General features: G+C 43.5%; 1 protein-coding gene across 2 annotated transcripts in view; it reads left to right on the forward strand.

The window, feature by feature from the left end:
* Nucleotides 1-15,452, forward strand: part of CFH (complement factor H) — a 39,892-nt gene extending 24,440 nt beyond the window's left edge. For both annotated transcript variants that reach the window (XM_068689862.1, XM_068689863.1), the window contains exons 12-23: nucleotides 1,696-1,869; nucleotides 3,061-3,243; nucleotides 5,157-5,237; nucleotides 6,556-6,732; nucleotides 8,935-9,141; nucleotides 9,751-9,927; nucleotides 10,613-10,789; nucleotides 11,834-12,010; nucleotides 12,744-12,926; nucleotides 13,558-13,758; nucleotides 14,628-14,822; nucleotides 15,078-15,452. In XM_068689862.1, the coding sequence (XP_068545963.1) occupies nucleotides 1,696-1,869; nucleotides 3,061-3,243; nucleotides 5,157-5,237; nucleotides 6,556-6,732; nucleotides 8,935-9,141; nucleotides 9,751-9,927; nucleotides 10,613-10,789; nucleotides 11,834-12,010; nucleotides 12,744-12,926; nucleotides 13,558-13,758; nucleotides 14,628-14,822; nucleotides 15,078-15,091 (1,946 nt within the window). In that variant the 3' untranslated portion in view covers nucleotides 15,092-15,452. The remainder of the gene's footprint in view (nucleotides 1-1,695; nucleotides 1,870-3,060; nucleotides 3,244-5,156; nucleotides 5,238-6,555; nucleotides 6,733-8,934; nucleotides 9,142-9,750; nucleotides 9,928-10,612; nucleotides 10,790-11,833; nucleotides 12,011-12,743; nucleotides 12,927-13,557; nucleotides 13,759-14,627; nucleotides 14,823-15,077) is intronic.
* The last annotated feature ends 1,753 nt before the right edge of the window (nucleotides 15,453-17,205 follow it).

Here is a 17,205-nt window from a genome sequence, read left to right on the forward strand (position 1 = left end):
CCAGGGCTCGGTGCTGGGGCCGGTCCTCTTTAACATATTCATCAATGATCTGGATGATGGCATTGAGTGCAGCCTCAGTAAGTTTGCAGATGACACCAAGCTAGGTGCGTGTGTCGATCTGCTCGAGGGTAGGAAAGCTCTGCAGGAGGATCTGGATAGGCTGCACCGATGGGCTGAGGTCAACTGTATGAAGTTCAACAAGGCCAAGTGCCGGGTCCTCCACCTGGGGCGCAATAACCCCAAGCAGAACTACAGGCTGGGAGAGGAATGGTTGGAGAGCTGCCAGGCAGAGAAGGACCTGGGAGTGATGGTGGACAGTCGGCTGAATATGAGCCAGCAGTGTGCTCAGGTGGCCAAGAAGGCCAACGGCGTCCTGGCTTGTATAAGAAACAGTGTGACCAGCAGGGCTAGGGAGGTGATCGTCCCCCTGTACTCGGCTCTGGTGAGGCCGCACCTCGAGTACTGTGTTCAGTTTTGGGCCCCTCGCTACAAGAAGGACATCGAGGTGCTTGAGCGGGTCCAAAGAAGGGCGACGAAGCTGGTGAGGGGCCTGGAGAGCAAGTCCTCTGAGGAGCGGCTGAAGGAGCTGGGCTTGTTCAGCCTAGAGAAGAGGAGGCTCAGGGGTGACCTTATTGCTCTGTATAAGTACATTAAAGGAGGCTGTAGTGAGGTGGGGGTTGGCCTGTTCTCCCATGTGCCTGGTGACAGGACGAGGGGGAATGGGCTAAAGTTACGCCAGGGGAGTTTTAGGTTAGATGTTAGGAAGAATTTCTTTACTGAAAGGGTTGTTTGGCACTGGAACGGGCTGCCCAGGGAGGTGGTGGAGTCACCATCCCTGGAAGTCTTCAAAAGACGTTTAGATGTAGAGCTTAGGGATATGGTTTAGTGGGGACTGTTAGTGTTAGAGGTTGGACTCGATGATCTTGAGGTCTCTTCCAACCTAGAAATTCTGTGATTCTGTGCATTCATGGAGCCCTCAAGGCCTTTGCTTGCCTCACTCACACCGGTGTCCACCCAGTAGCTGTTTTTTGGGACATACTGTTCCCACTCCAGTGGCTGGAAGGTAAAGACCCCCACAGGCTCCAGTAGCTGCACTGGAACCCCACTTACTTAACTGGCACCTTTTTTTTTTTACGCACACACGTACAGTAGTTCTCACCAGTAGCTAGCACCTAAACCTTGCTACACACAGGGGGATAGAGAGTGACATTACACAGTGAGAGAGTTAAGAACAGATTTAATAAAATGCAGATGACAGGACAGACTGCAGTGATCAGGTGCAGGGCTCAGCCAGGCAAGCATACTGACTGGCACAGTGTTACACGACTGGTCCCTTTTATCCCTTTTCTGCCTATCCCGATCTTTGTTCTCCTTGCTCTCACTTGCCCCTCCATGTCCCTTCATGGGTTTGTATGGCTGTGTCAATTCCCACACTGTTTCCCTTCCAGGTTCTCCCTGGTTTAGTCTTAGTTGCAAAAACTAGATTGATTATCTTGAAAGTGGTGCCTGTAGTTTTTTGATAGCCAACCAATTAGTGTGACTGGGAAGTTTGTTTCTTGTCATTGCCTCCATGTTGTTTTTTTCAGGGCCGTGTGTCTGTGTATTTTGTTTTTGGTTTCCCCCGTTTCCATTAGTAGTATCTCATGTACTTTTTGTAGGTCTTACAGTATATGTTAAAATATTTTGTCTTTGTAGAAATAGAATGTGAAATACCAATAGTGCCCAATGGATCTATTTCTCCCAGGAAGGATAAATATAGCAATGGAGATGTTGTGAAATTTTCCTGTGAAAAAAAATACAAAAGAGTGGGACCTGCCTCTGCTCAGTGCTATTACTTTGGATGGTCTCCATCACCACCAGCATGTAAAGGTAAATCTATTGTTGACTTTATTGTTGTAGGAAATGTATGAAAATGCCTGTGTCCTGAAGACTTTAGTGGTCACCTTGTCTCTAAAAGGGCAGGTACTGGTCTACATGTGGTATTATTCTGCTATTTCTCGTGAAAGAGTCTGAGCAGTTGGATTTTCAATTATGTTAATTTTTCTGTGTGTAAAAACATTGAACATGTCTAGAACATTTTTCTGGTAATCAGCCCAAATATTTTTCTCGTTGCCTTCTTCTTTTATCTTCAGTTATGCCAACTGGAGTTCTGGAATAACTGAAAGTTTGCTGGTAAATGGCTTGCAAAATATTTCACTGCAATGTATGAAAAAAATATTATTTATTCGAAAAGACATAAACAGGCTGCAATATGGCAGCCAGGAATTATTTATTTGAGCAATGCCCTCTCTTACTCTATCCTGTTTTTATATTTAAAAAAAATGTTTTTGGAGATGATACATAGCTGAACTCAAGGCAAAAAAAAAAAAAAAAAAAAAAAAAACTCAGTGAAGGCTTTTTACTATGAAATTCCTCGGTTGCATTCTGTAGGATTAACAACATCATGTAGAAGGGAAGACACATTCCCCTATTCTTCTTTTGAAGGAAGCTCAAGATGGCAAGAGCATCTCACATTTCTCACATTTCTTTCCTGCTTGATCAGTTATGTTGTTGTCTTTCTTTTTGCTCACTCTCTTTTGCATTTGAAAACAAGTATATTTTATGTTGTTAGCTCTTCAGCTCAAAAGCATATTAAGCTCCCTTGGCAGGAGTTCATTCCTTTAGAGGTACATATTACTTTCTGGGTGATTTGCATAACATGATATTGTTTCTTGTAGTTTTTTTTTTGTTGTTGTTTGTTTGTTTGTTTGTTTGTGAAATGCATGTCCATGTAACACTTTTCTTCTCTTAAAAATGTTTTTTTTTCATCAACTGTTTCTTTTATCATGGCAGGAAATTGACATTTACATGGAAGTAAGAGAGTAGACTGAGCCAGGGTCACTCATCTCAGACTATGGGCTGCAGCCCAACATGAATCCAAATAGTCAAAGCTTGTTTAACCTGTTCTGTGGATTTTTCTTAACTTTAAGCAAGAATCTCAGTTTATTTTGTGCTGCACTTAATATGTAAGTGTGCTAATAGTACTGAGTAAAGAGCATCAAATTAATCTCTTGATTTCAGAGAATCCCAGAGGCTGTGGACCTCCACCTGAGATTACCAATGGAAGTATTGCTGCTGGCTCTCTGCAACAGTATCAGCATGGAAGTAGAACAGAATATGAATGTGACACCGTATTTAAATTGGTTGGATCAAAGGAAATAGAATGTGTTGATGGACAGTGGTCACCTCCTCCTTCTTGCATTGGTATCCTACATAATTCTATATATAAAATGCTGTGGTGTTGCCATACAAAGATAACCAGAAGTAAAGTAAAAGAGCTAATGCCAACTGATCACTAGGAAAAAAAAAAATGCTGTTACAGTAAAACTAAGTCTCCAGGTAGGTCAGGGCATGTTCTGACAAAGTAAGCCAGATAAGCCTCCATCCTGAGGCTTTGTAAGCTCAGTACAAATGCCATGGCCTGTTTCCAGCAATGACAATACTGTATGTTGCAGGGGCTCAGGACTGCAACTGTGGTGACTGTATATGCATTGTGTTGCTGTCTTCCCTAGGCAAGAGTTAGATGCACCACATTTTTTTTATAGTGCTGACATTGAAATGGTGAATGGTTCTACAGTCAGGTGTTCAGCCTCGACACAAGCACCCACTTTCTGTGCATGTCATTAGATGGTGTACCTCAGACCACAGAGTATGGATGTCAATTGCAGGAGTGCAAAACTAACATTCACTTGTTAAGACAGTGTCTCAGAATTGAAGTGAAAATATGCAGATACAGAAAATAATTAGGAGTGTCCTTAAGGAAGAGAACCAATAAACGTTGTGTTTTCATGGACTAGTTTACTCTGTCCTACAAAACATCTTCTATATCAACTGCAGTGCTTATCTAAGTGCCATACAAATTCCCTTATTCTCCCCATAATATGTCTTAATATGCAGAAATACCCACTCACTCAAGATACTTCTCTCCTCAAGCTCTGATCCTTGTGTAGTTTGTGTATGGAGAGATCAAATGGAAATATCTTCAACAGGTGGCTCTTCTGCTACAGCTGCCCCTCATTTTCACAGGGCTCTTGAGAACTTTCTTTTGCAAATATCTATCATCTTCCATGTTTTATTCAACTGTTCAGAAGATTCTAAAACTACTTTTCTTTTTTTTTTTTTTTTTTTTTTCAGAGGGGGAGGGGTTCTGGGAACAGGCAGAAAGGGATATGCTATCATGTGGGTCTCCTTCCTTAGAAACCAGGCTAAAATCCATTAGCAACAAAATCTTCTGCACTGACAGAGGTCCCAAAAGACTTGTGATTCCCTTGGAAAGTCTGGTGGTCTGTTTGAATTCTGACATATCTTCCAAGAGCAACACTGGTGTTTTAAAAATGTATAGCATGGAGAAGAATGATTGCTCACATCTTTTTAATATTTGTTCCACAGAGAACAGTTTCTGTGCACAAGTTGGAAAAAAAGAGTGGTTCAAGATTGAGCGCAAAGGTGTTCAAATCCAATTTCTGAGATTACCATGGGTCTTTCCTCTTCCCTGTTCAAAACCGGCTGTATGCCCCTACCCTGATACATCCCTTTTTCCTCCCTCAAAATAAATACCCTCATACTGCACTCAGCTGTGCAAACCATTAACCTTTACATTCACTACCACAGCAACAGGGGCAGCCCACAGCAGGAACCACAGTTAGCACATAGAGATGACAGCCCTGCAGCTCTCTAAGTGATGTTACAGTGGGTTTCAGCTCTTGTAGTAACACTAATTGAGAGTACACATTACAAATGTGTAGGTGTGTTACTGAATATAATTTTGATTGATCAGAATCAGGATCCAGATGAGCTGGATTAATTGAAGGTTTTCTTACACTTTAGGATTCATGTATCTTTGAAAAACAGAATTTTGGGAATTAACCTTAGCTGAAACTACTTGGGGAGTATGCTGTGGAGTTCTCGCAGTGATGGAAAAAGAAGGAAAAGGTCTGGAAAGGGATTTAGTAAACCGACTAAATTACATACATACCTCAGCTCTATAGAAGGTATTGTTAGTTAATAGGAGTAGGTTTGACTTACCAAGTGCAAATGTATTTCTTTTCATTTAATCCTTTCAGATACTCAAATGTGATTCCTGTAAAATTGTGGTATATTTCTGCTCTTTTCCACAGAAGACAAAACACCATGTGGATCACCTTCCTCTATCCCAGATATTGTTCTTCACCAGCAAGACCAGCTCAAGTTTTCTCATGGTAACGAAATATTACATGGATGTAAAAAAGGCGATGCTGGAAGTATGAGGACAAAATGTCTTAATGGGGAATGGAAGCCTTTACCTCTTTGTGATTGTAATCTGTTTCCATAATATTTCAGATATGAGTTTAACATTGTATTCAATATTTCAAGATCTTCAGGAATCAATAAGTAGCCAGAGATACTATATTTTTATGCATCTTAACTAAGTGCTTTTTATTTACTACTCTTAAGTGTGAACATGTCCTTCATAAAGATAAAAGATAAATTTAAGCTTTTTTTCTTCCAAAAGGGCTGTACCCTGGTAGGAATGGGAGTAGCACATAGCTCAAGTTCCAGCCAAAGTTACTTTATTTTCTTTAAAGTTCAAAGCTCTTCTATTGCTATTTTTTATTCTATTTTTTTTCCCAGTCATTTCTTATCAAAACAACAGGAAAAAAGCTGAACTGGCCAGACTGCCCTAATCTAATGCACACCAAAGGTCAGATGCCTGCAGGATTGCCTTCAAGAATCATAGGTAGAGCAGGATATTGCCTGTAAAAGAGTAAAAACAATCATGGCCTCATTGCCTGCTTTGATTATGCAATATTGATGGGAAAGGATGTGTGGAAGTGGAAGAAGTGCATAGGGTGGCATTCTCTTTCAAAAACAGTTCCTACCTTCCCAGTGTTCTGAGACTATGAGAAGCAACAAACCAAGATTTTGAGGTTTTCTCCTGCTCAGATCTACCTCTTTCCCTCTTTTTTCCTTTCCTGTGACAGGAGCTGCCCCTTATTCCTTGAGTGGCAAAATTCACATTTATTTTTTTGTTTCCTTTCATGGTTCTCATTTAACTCTACTATTAGCTATGCCTGGGAAAAACAATAACAACAACAAAGCAAACAATCAGAAAAGCTGGCAAAACCAACCACACAAACTGTAAACAACCGAGAGAACCCCACAAGCTGGACCAGTTTTCCTGAAATACCTCACCATACAGAGAGAGTCAGGGAAAGTACACAAGCTTGTGCAGCTGTGTAAGGGAAAGAGGGGACTACCAGCTTACACTACTGAAGACAATTTTGATGTAGAAAAATATATTGATGGTGTATTTTTCTGACCATGTGTTCTGTGAATACATGTTGAAAACATAAGCATCTAAAGGCAGCTCTGGTGTTTTTGAGGCAGAACAAAATTATTATGATACTAGTTGAAGCTTCAGGTAGCTACTGAAGACTTATCTAATGCCAGTGTTTTCTTGGTTGTTAGTATTGTAATCTGTGACGAACTGTTACGCTTTATCTTATGTTCTGTTATGATGTGCATATGTGTCCTTAGGTGAAAGCACTTGTCCACCTCCACCTCAGCTGCACGGTGCTAAACAGATACCAGCTGAAAGAAATTACAAGAGTGGGAGTAAAATAACTTTTTCGTGTCTTGAGAGTTTCCAGCTCATTGGTGGGAATGAAATAACATGTATAAATGGGAGATGGCAGTCACCACCACGCTGCGTCGGTCAGTAGTGGATTTTTTTTTTCTATTTGTTTTATTATGAACTTCTGGGTTATGTACTTGCACTCATAATTAGCAGAAGGAAGATGTTATTCTTGTTAAGACTGCCACAAACAGGTAATTGTGCAGAAAAGCAATAGAATGTAAGTTGCTAAAGAAGGTGCTGCTGACCAACTGTCATGTAATAAGTTTGTGGGGTGTTTTGGTTGGTTGGTTGTTTTTTTTATTTAGACAAACTCATCTGAGATGGAGCATAAAACCTTCAGGCAGCTCCTCAGGAGCCGTGTGTTTATTTATGTTGCTTGGATGTAGTTTTAGCAGTCTTTGTTTGTTTGTTTGTTTTCTGTCTTTATTCTTACTTGATTTTTCTCCTTTCCTTTTTGTGACTTCTTCCTGTAATACAAGTGTGAATGATATGGCATAACTTTGGCCATCTGTTCTAAGGAATCATAGAACCACAGAATGGTTTGGATTGGAATGCACCTTAAAGATCACCTAGTTCCAACCCCCTGCCATGGGAGGGACACCTCCCACCAGACTAAGTTGCCAAAAAGCCTCATCTAACCTGGCCATAGGCACTGCCAGGAATGGAGCATCCACAGCTTCTCTGGGATGTTCCTGTGCCTCACCACCCTTTGAGTGAGTGAGGAATTTCTTCCTAGTATCTAATCTAAATCTACCCTGCTTTAGTTTAAATCCATTACCCCCTGTCCTATCTCCACACTCCCTGACAAAGAGTCCCTCCCCAGCTTTCCTGTAGGTCCCCTTTAGGTACTGGAAGGCCACTGTAACGTCTTCCCAGAGCCTTCTCTTCTCCAGGCTGAACCACCCTAACCCCAACAGCTTGACTCCATAGGAGAGGTGCTCCAGCCCTCTGGTCGTCCCCATGGCATTCCTCTGGACTCATTTGAATATGTCCATGCTCTTGTGCTGGGTGCCCCAGGTGAGGTCTCACAAGAGCAGAGTAGAGGGGGAGAATCACCTCCCTCGACCTGCTGGCCATGCTTCTTTAGATGCAGCCCAGCACACAGTTGGTTTTCTCAGCTGCAAGAACACACTGCTGGCTCATACTGAGTTCTTCATCAACCAACACTTCCAAGTTCTTCTCCTGAAGGTTGTTCTCAATACATTCTCTGCTCAGCCTGTACATGTATTTGTGCTTGGAATGCTGAGGTATCCACAAGCTGACTGTTCAAACATTGCTGGTGCAGATGATATCTTGTAAGCAGAAGTTCATGAAGAAGTAGAAGAAAGTGTTTTCAGAAATGGGTAGGAGATAGATGAGCGCAGGACAAACGAGGTGCGAGCTGGTGATTGATATGCACAACATTCCAAGCAAGCCTGTATTTTTAAGCTACAAAATTCTAATGCCCTGTGGTTTCTTTCCTCTTTTGTTGCTTGGGAGACTCTGTTTCCACTGATGTGGCAGACGTAGAGAAGAATAATGAAAAAAGTGCTTGAGCTGTTCATAAAATAAACTACACTGCAATAAAATTCTCAGTCACTGTTACTAAACAAGAAGTTTGATTGTAATTAGATCTTTTGTCTTGTGGAATTCAGAAGAAACATATGCTTTCAACTTGTGTCAGCTGATGAAACCTAATTCACTAGTAACCAAAAATGTACATGAAACATAAATTATATGTTCACCCCCTCTACAGTCATGTAAGAGAATAGCATAGCGGGACAACCCCAACTCAGGAGGAGTTTGTAGAGGTTTACTCTACTCTATGTCTGGGGAGGTAGGTTATAGTTCTTAAGCTCTGCTGCACTCTGGTATTGTCCTTATGTCATCAGGAAACCCCCCATGACATTGGTATAATTTTATTAGTGGTGGACAAGCTTAATTTAGTTACAGTTCTAGAAACTCACTTTCACCAGGACGAAATAACGTCTCTTCTGATTCTCTGTCTATGATTTTTATAATTCTTTTTATTAAGTTGTAACTATATCTCCTTGTCAAGATGTGGGAAATGGCTCGAATTTGGTTCAAAGTAAAATGAAACCAATCGGTTTGGGATTTTCTTTGAGGGAGAGAGGAAAGGAGTTTTGTTTTGTGAATCTCACATACCTCATCTTACTTTCAAGCCACATAACTTTTGTTTGGATTTTTTTTTCTTTTCCTTTTCTGTTTTAGACTGCATATGTCTTTGGAATATTAATTGTCTTGTAATACTGTTTGTCTCTGTGCTTCATATTTTAAAGAAAATCCCTGTTTGCCACCGCAACCTGTAGAATATGTAGATGATCTTAGGCTGGAAAATCAAAACTTAAAAATGGAAAAAGAAGGGAAAACAATTTATCTGGCTGGTGCTACACTGAATGTGGTTTGTCGTCCTGGATATAAGTTAGATGGACCATCAAAGATAACTTGTTCTATGGGAAACTGGACTTCAGCTCCTACATGCTCTGGTAATGTTAAACAAGACTTTTCCTGAGGTGTACTTAGCAATGAATCTGAACATTTTTAAACTGGAGTTTGAAATGTAGCAACAGACAGTAATTCCATATTTTGCTATACAATGTTATTTTTCCTCATGAATGTCTTCAAAGCAATCCTGGTGGGGGGCAAGGCTGATACAGTTGAACACAGTTTATTTTTTTATATATTCCTGTGGTATATTTGCAATCTATGTTCAGAGTCAGTCTCTGCCAGATGAGTCATGGGCATATCCTTACCATCCAAGGATCTGTTCTCTACAGAGTCCACTAGTGAGTAGAAATTGCTTTGGTACTTCAATGATAGACATCACTTCTGTATAGTAAAGGATAGAAGCCTTTACCAACGTTTTCTGGCAGGGCTAGAAATAGAATCTAAATCTTTGCATTGCCTGAAGTTCATGTCTATTTAGAGTACTAACATTTAAGTTTCTGAATGCCACCTTTTATATAAAATCCACACGCAGTGATTGACTATGCTGATGCTATAAAAGGCATCTTTGGTAGGAACAATACAGTCATTCTACGTGTATCACATTACCAAAAGTTTCAAGTTTGCATATCTTTTGCATATCTTTTCAGAAAGACCATGTGGAAGTATTCCAGCAGTGGCCAATGCTGCATTTGAAGGCAGGAGCAAGGAGAAGTATGAGCCTGGTGAAACAGTTCGCTACCAGTGTCATGAAGGATTTCAGGTCACTGGTCCCCCTGAAATTTTTTGCAGAAGGGGAAATTGGTCAACACCACCAATCTGTGAAGGTATAGGTTGTACTTCTAAGTAGTCTATGATCCTTCTTAGTCTTCCAGGAACAGTAGTTAATGTAACGCCAACCGATACGTGCAAGTGAGTCAGACCAGTAGAGCTGATCATTGAGTTGCTTTTAATAGATTGCTCCAACACCTGTTTTTCTGGTCCCTGAGAAGCACCAAGGAGGACTGATCAGCAAAGAAATCTTTTCCCCTTCTGGACTGAAGCCAGTAGCCACAGCTTCGCTCACTGCTTAGATTAGCAGTCAGAGGATTATGGAGGAAAGGGTGCTGGCTGCAAAGAGTGACATAGCTGGTAGCCTAACATATTTTAAATTTCAGTCTATGAAAGTTACCTTTGAATAGTAAATAACCCACTTTGTTCTCCAGTGCTTTGGCACACAATTCTGGATGGCATCAGTCTGCACATTCAGCTGGTCTCTGCAGCTCCTTTCCTCTTTTTAAGTCACTTTAGGAAAAAAAAAATATATATATATATATATATATATATAAATAATAATTGCCTGGTGAAGCATTGCAGAATGAAACCCATAGTATCTTCCTTACCTACTTGTAGAAAATAACCTGCCTTACGCAAACCATCTGTCCTCATCAGGAATAATGTTGCTTCTGAATACATTATTCTGTGATAGCCATATTCATGTCCTATGATTCTCAAACGCACCTCTCTTTTCAGATGTTCGCTGTGGACCCCCACCTGAAATTCTCAATGCTCATATTACCAGCACTCAGCTGCAGAGGTATCTGCCTGGTGCCAAAGTGCATTATGAATGTGAAAGTAATTCACAAATTATGGGTGTAAATTATGTCACTTGTTCAGATGGACACTGGACAAAAGTGCCAAGCTGCAGAGGTAGGAATTTGTGCTTTCATTATGGCTGTTCGCTTCATGGGGACTGTTTGGATTACCTTAATACTAGAAAGACATTACCTTTTTTAGTTTTGTTTCCTTTGTGTAATGCAGCTTTTTACCCACTACTTCTTTCTTGCACAGAACTTTAATTTAGCTTAATACTTCTAGAAATACTATGGGTATATTCATCAAGAGCAAAAATATCTTGAAGAAAAAAGGCCTAGAGTATGCTGACTTGCTATTCTTCTCTGCGATACAAGTAATTTCCAGATTACACCATTTTACTGACCTTCACTAGAAAGATGTGTAAGGGCTCCTCTGTTGTGTTCAGGGCTGTCAGAGAGTATCGGAATGGCAGAAGCACTAGAGGAGAGAAACAGGAGCTCTTCTCTGAGGCTCCACTATGACAGAGATCCCAGCAGAGCCTCAGGAACTAAAACATGCAGATTGGCTGGGTTCTGCAATGGCAAGAAGGTTCCTCTGAAGAGGAGCTGTGCCGTCCTCCTAGTCCCTGCCCAAATCTGTGGCTGGGGGCTGAACAAGTGCAACGTGGCAGTCATACACCTCCATGGAGTCAACTTTACTTACCTGTCCCATGAGTAGTACAGGCTGATAATGTCTTCCAGAGCTCTGCAGTTCAGCAGAGAGCCAGCTTGGCTGCTACATCTGTGATTCTGAGAAGCGCTCGTGTTCTCAGCAGAGGGCCATGGCCTTGCAGGGAGGTTTTTTCTGGTATGTGGTGTAGCTACAGAAACGTTGGCTTTTTCTAGAAGCTCTCACTGTCCCTGTCATCTCCTGAGAATCTGGAAGGTGTTCTGCTGCCTTTGTCATGTTAATTTACATTCCTGGAGCTCACAGTGCCATAGAAAGCCAAGGAAAAAGGGGGGTGGGGGGTGGGGAGGGAAATCAAGTCACGTTGGTAAGGCAATATTGCCTCTTGCGCTTAAGAACATCATCTGGGGAGTAACAAGATGATTCTCTTAACTTGTTTGTGTAAGAACATGTGAGGGTATACAAATCAAGTGCCGAAATGTCTCTTTTCAGATGTGACGTGTGAACCTCCTCCAGAAATTGCTGGTGGAAAAGTTCAAGGTGTTAAAAAGCCAAGGTATTTGCCTGGGGAGACAGCTCACTATCAGTGCTGGCAAGGTTTTCAGATGACGGGGGCTTCCACCATAACATGCCAGAATGGGACCTGGACAGAGCGGCCCCAGTGCAAAGGTGAGTTCTCTCTCTCTCTCCATGCAGTAGACTGTCAGTGAAGACTGCCCTCTAGCTAGCTCAGTGGCATTTAGGTCTCCAAATTTTAGTCTTAGGACTGTGAGCAAGTGTAACAGTATCTGTGAGACTCAGGAAAAAATGGATTTTCCGTGGTATCTCTCCATTTGTGGTGGCAGGATGTGTTTAATGGAAGTCTACCAGATGGCTTCACTCAAGGGGTGCCACATCTGGAAAAGTACCCTGAGTCTGAGAGCAACTGCTGGCCAGGTCTGATTTTGAGACTCCAGCCTTTCACTTCTGCAAATCTACTTTCTGAGAATGCCTCATGTGAGGAGAGTGAGAAATTGTGCTGTCTGTGCTGGAGAACAGAGCTCACAGTTCTCCTGCTCACTGACATCCAGGAAATTCAAGTGGAGCATTGCCTTCGTGAATGCCGTGCAATTGAGTCTACTGTTAAATTACCTGTGGGCCGTAGCTGATGGGTGAGCTAACAGCTGGTACCATGTTGGTGCCCAGGATTTCACGAACACATTGAATAATCTCATTTGATTCATGAGGCATGTGCTAGGTTTCAGCACATGAACAAATGCAGCATTTGGTGTCAAAGTGACAGTTTTCTCTCGGCTTTCCTCCAAGTCTCTCGAAGTGCTGCCTACATGGCCTTCTGAAGAATTTGTGGCTAGGCCTCTCTTGCAACTAAACTTCAGTGGTTTTCTTTCTAATCTTCTTTCAGGGAAGGGTAGAAAATGTGGTCCACCTCCAGATATTGAAAACGGAGACATCCTTTCCTTCCCATTACCAGAATATGACCAGGGTGAGACTGTGAAATACAAATGTGCAAGTTTCTACATCCTGAAAGGACCTGAGCAAATCACCTGCATTGATGGGCAGTGGACAAATCCCCCAGTTTGCTTGGGTAGGTGGAAGCTGGTGCTGTGTGGCCCAGAGCTGTGTGAGCTGCTCGTTGTCTTTCTCTCAGGCCCTGCAGGCCCTGCACTTGTGAAGCAGCGCTTGTGTTGGGGCTGCGACGCTGACAGGGCAGAAGAGCAGCTGGTGCTTCTCCTGTGCAGAAGGAATTTCCTCTGGAGGTCAGCTCGTGTAGCCGCCTCTGCTGCCTGCTGTCCCTCCCTGCCCCCAGTCACCAGCAGATCCAGGAGGGTGGGTTGGTCTGAGTGCAAGGAAATCCAGGGCCACGGGGGAATGAATTTGAGAAGTGCTGGGACGAGGGCAAGGAGAGAACCCAAAAAAGACACAGGGGAGGTCATTGCTGCCTTCTGGGTGCCCCTGCCCCAGGCTGTGCTTTCCCCTTGCCCTGTGAGACTGTCAGAGGGCAAAGGCCTCTCCACAGCGGTGTGTGGCGACTCAGCCATCATTGTTTTTCCCTTTTGCATTCTTAAGAATGTCTTTCCTGTTGGAAAACTCAGAGGGTGAGAGCTCATTGATGGAAGAGTTTTGTGAAGTACACCTGTAGGCTCAGAGAGGGGAAGAAAATGTATGTGTGGTACATTTGTATGAATTTATTACATCCTTCTCTTGCCTTTACCAAGCGGCTTGTACGGCCTCTGAAGAAGATATGGACAGAAACAATATTGAGCTGAGATGGAGAGAAGAAAGAAAACTGTACTCAACATCAGGCGATTTTATTGAATTTGATTGTAAAATAGGACATGTGCAGGACCCAGCATCTTCCCGCTTCAGAGTGCAGTGCATGGACGGGACATTAGAATACCCACGGTGCAAGCCAGGAAGTAAGTCACCTCCACTCTGTCACTGCTTGGCCGCTGCCTTGGTGCATTTTTAGCGCAGAAGCTGAGAGGAAAGCCCCTAGCAAGTGTGCCTGGGGAAGAAATAGCGGGGCTCCAAGGTGGGAGAGTACCCTGCAAAGCTGCAGGCCATGAGGGGAGGTTCCCCCAGGAAGCCGCCGACTGGCGAACCTGAGCTGGAAAGGCTCCTGGGGAACGGACTCGCTGGGGCTCATCAGGGTTACTGGTGCTGGGCCTGCCCGGCTGGTTCCAGGCAGGACGGAAGGGCTGGTAAGTTCCCTGCAAGTGGCTTCTCTGAAGTCAGAAGGTGCCATTTCCCTGACTGTGGCAGGGCTGAAGGGAGGGAGACCATTTCCTTGCAGGCTCTCCCAGGCCTGCCTGTTCAGGCAGGGCTTTGTCCCAGCGAGCTTCTCTCCTGCTTCTCTCTTGCAGCCACAGCTGTGCCCCCTTTGCACCCATGGCCTTCCCAGCTCCTCTATGGTTGTGCCCTGCTCTGGTGTGTGTGGAGGCAGGGGTCAATGCCCATTGCACGCCTTCACAGGCTTCTCCAGCAGGAAACCTGTACTTGCCTCCTCATAAAATCTCCCCAAGCCGCAATTACTGCGACATTGCTGAAGGTTATGAAATGGGCTTTTGCCTTTAATCATCGGCAATGTGCGTTGATACAGGTGGGGACAGATGCAGCAGGGATGCAGCACAGGGGAATAAGTAGTGTCAGTCACTAAGCTGGTACCAACAGCTTCAGAGAGTTGACAACGAGGTCTATAGAGAAATGATGACAGTACTTTCTCTTGTGGTGGTGGCTGTTCTTTTCTTTTTCTTGTTTTTCTCTTTTTTTTTTTTTTCTTCCCAAGGGAACTGTAGTTTGAGTGAGATGGCTATGAAGAGGAACAATATAAAACTAAGACACTCGAGGAGAAGATCTAACATATATCTCTCTAAGGAGACTATTTCATTTACATGCTATTTTGCCTACCGGGAAGTCTCAAACACAGAGGATTTTGAGGCACAGTGCCAGGATGGAGTGATTAACTACCCTCGATGTGAATGTAAGTGCTCTGTGTGGAGGGCACAGAGCTCTGTAGAATTGTGGACAAGAAGGGAGGGTCAGCTTTAGGGGCCTTCACTTAACCCTCTACCAGTTTGTGACTGTCTTGGGGTTGCTCCTGTTCCAAGGGGCCTGGGGAATCAAACTGAAGCAATGGGAATGCTAGGCAACTTTGCTGTCCACTGCTCTCAAGAAACATGGCTATGTGCCAGCCTTGGTGTTCATTCCTTTTCTACTTCCTCTCTTTACATTGCAGCGTATTTTGGATAAATGGAAAAGGCATGAAGGAGCCCAGCTGGAGAAATGAATGATCCTTTGACCAGCCCAGTGATTTTGAGCTCAATTTTCCCTGGAGTTTGCTGTTTCATTGTGCTGTGTTTGCAGCTTAGGCAATGTTCTGTGTTGGAATTTGCCTTTCTTTTTTCCCTTTGAATTGTTGGATGATTGCTTTGACATGTTACCATTTTTGTAAAAGTATTTACATTTTATCCATTCAAATGACTGTACTTCCTTCTTACTCTTGTTCTGTATTGATCTCACTGTTATTTTATTAACAGTTGCTTCCTGAAGTAGGCTGGCTTTGGTGGCATACTGAGACATCAATTAAAGTGTGCAGCTAATTTGCTGATCAGCAAGTAGTGTGTGTGTGGTCTTGTGTGCTCTTAGCTTCTTCTCCGTGTACTTTCCTGGGTGTTTAGCCTGGTGTCATGGCAGAGATGAGTGTCCTCACAGCCTCATTTTGATGTGAAGGTGAGTGCTCTCCTTTAAACAACTCAGGGAAGTCTGTGGATCATAGACCCCAATTCTTATGCACAACTTGAATCTCTGCACTATTTCATGAAAGGGCATTATTTTGGATTGAAAACAACTTTGAATCCTTGGGAGGAAGGCTTGCCTTCTTGGCCTTGTACCAAATTCAACGAGGCCAGATGGAATCCATGTAGGAGTAATGTAGGAGCTGTTGGAAATGCTCACCAAGCAGCTTTCTATCATTTATCAGTAGTCCTGGCTATTGGGGGAAGTCCCAGGTGACTAGCAGCTAGCAAATGTGATTTCCATCTCCAAAAATGCTGGAAGGAGGAGCCAGGGAACTACAAGCTTATCAGTCTGACTTTGGCGCCAGAGAATGTTTGGAGCAGATCATCTTGAGTGCTATCCCTTGGCAGATACAGGACAACCACATATTCCAGCCCAGTCAGCTTGGGTTTATGGAAGGCTGGACCTACTCAGCTAATCTGATCTCCTTTTAATGACAAGGTGACATGCTTACTGGATGAGGTAAAGGCTGTGGATTTTGTCTATTTAGACTTTACTAAATATTTTAGCACCATTTCCCACAGCATTCTTCTGGAGTAACTGGCTGCTCGTGGCTTGGATGGGCATACACTTCACTAGGTAAAAAGCTTGCTGGTGGCCAGGCCAAAAGAGTCGTGGGAAATGGAGTTAAATCCAGCTGAAGGCCAGTCACAAGTGGTGTCCCACAAGGCTCAGTGCTGGGGCCAGTTCTCTTCAGTATCTTTATTAATGATCTGGAGGAGGGGAGGGGATTGAGTGCACTCTCAGTAAGATTGCAGATGACACAAGGTGCAAGTGTTGATCTGCTCAAGGGCTCTGGATAGGCTTGACTGATGTGCCAAGGCCAACTGTATGAGGTTCAACAAGGTTAAGTGCCAGGTTAAGCACTTGGGACACAACAACCCCATGCAATGATACAGGTTGTCCACCCTCAGCAAGTACGCTAAAGATACAAAGCTGGGGGGAGTGGCCGACATGCCAGAAGGTTGTGCTGCCATTCAGTGAGACCTGGACAGGCTGGAGATATGGGCAGGAAGAAATCAAATGAAGTTTAACAAGAGCAAGTGTAGAGTCCTGCACCTGGGAAGGAACAACCACATGTATCAGTACAGGCTGGGGGGACGACCTGCTGGAGAGGAGCTCTGAGGAGAAGGACCTGGGGGTCCTGGTGGACGACAGGTTGACCATGAGCCAGCACTGTGCCCTCGTGGCCAAGAGGGCCAATGGGATCCTGGCGTGCATTAAAAGGAGCGTGGCCATCAGGTCAAGGGAGGTGATCCTCCCCCTCTACTCTGCCCTGGTCAGGCCTCACCTGGAGTAATGTGTCCAGCTCTGGGCTCCCCAGTACAAAAAAGACAGGGATCAGCTGGAAAGAGTCCAGAGGAGGACCACAAAGATGATATGGGGCCTGAAGCATCTTCTTCCCTGTGAAGAAAGGCCGTTCAGCCTGGAGAAAAGGAGACTGAGAGGGTATCTTATTAATGTTTAAAAATATCTGAAGTGTAGGAGACAGAGGGATTTAGCCAACCTCTTTTCAGTGGTTTGTGGGGACAAGACAAGTGGCCAAAAAATAGATTACAAGAAGTTCC

Source organism: Anas acuta, chromosome 8, assembly GCF_963932015.1.
Source record: "Anas acuta chromosome 8, bAnaAcu1.1, whole genome shotgun sequence".
In the NCBI taxonomy this organism is placed as follows: domain Eukaryota; kingdom Metazoa; phylum Chordata; class Aves; order Anseriformes; family Anatidae; genus Anas; species Anas acuta.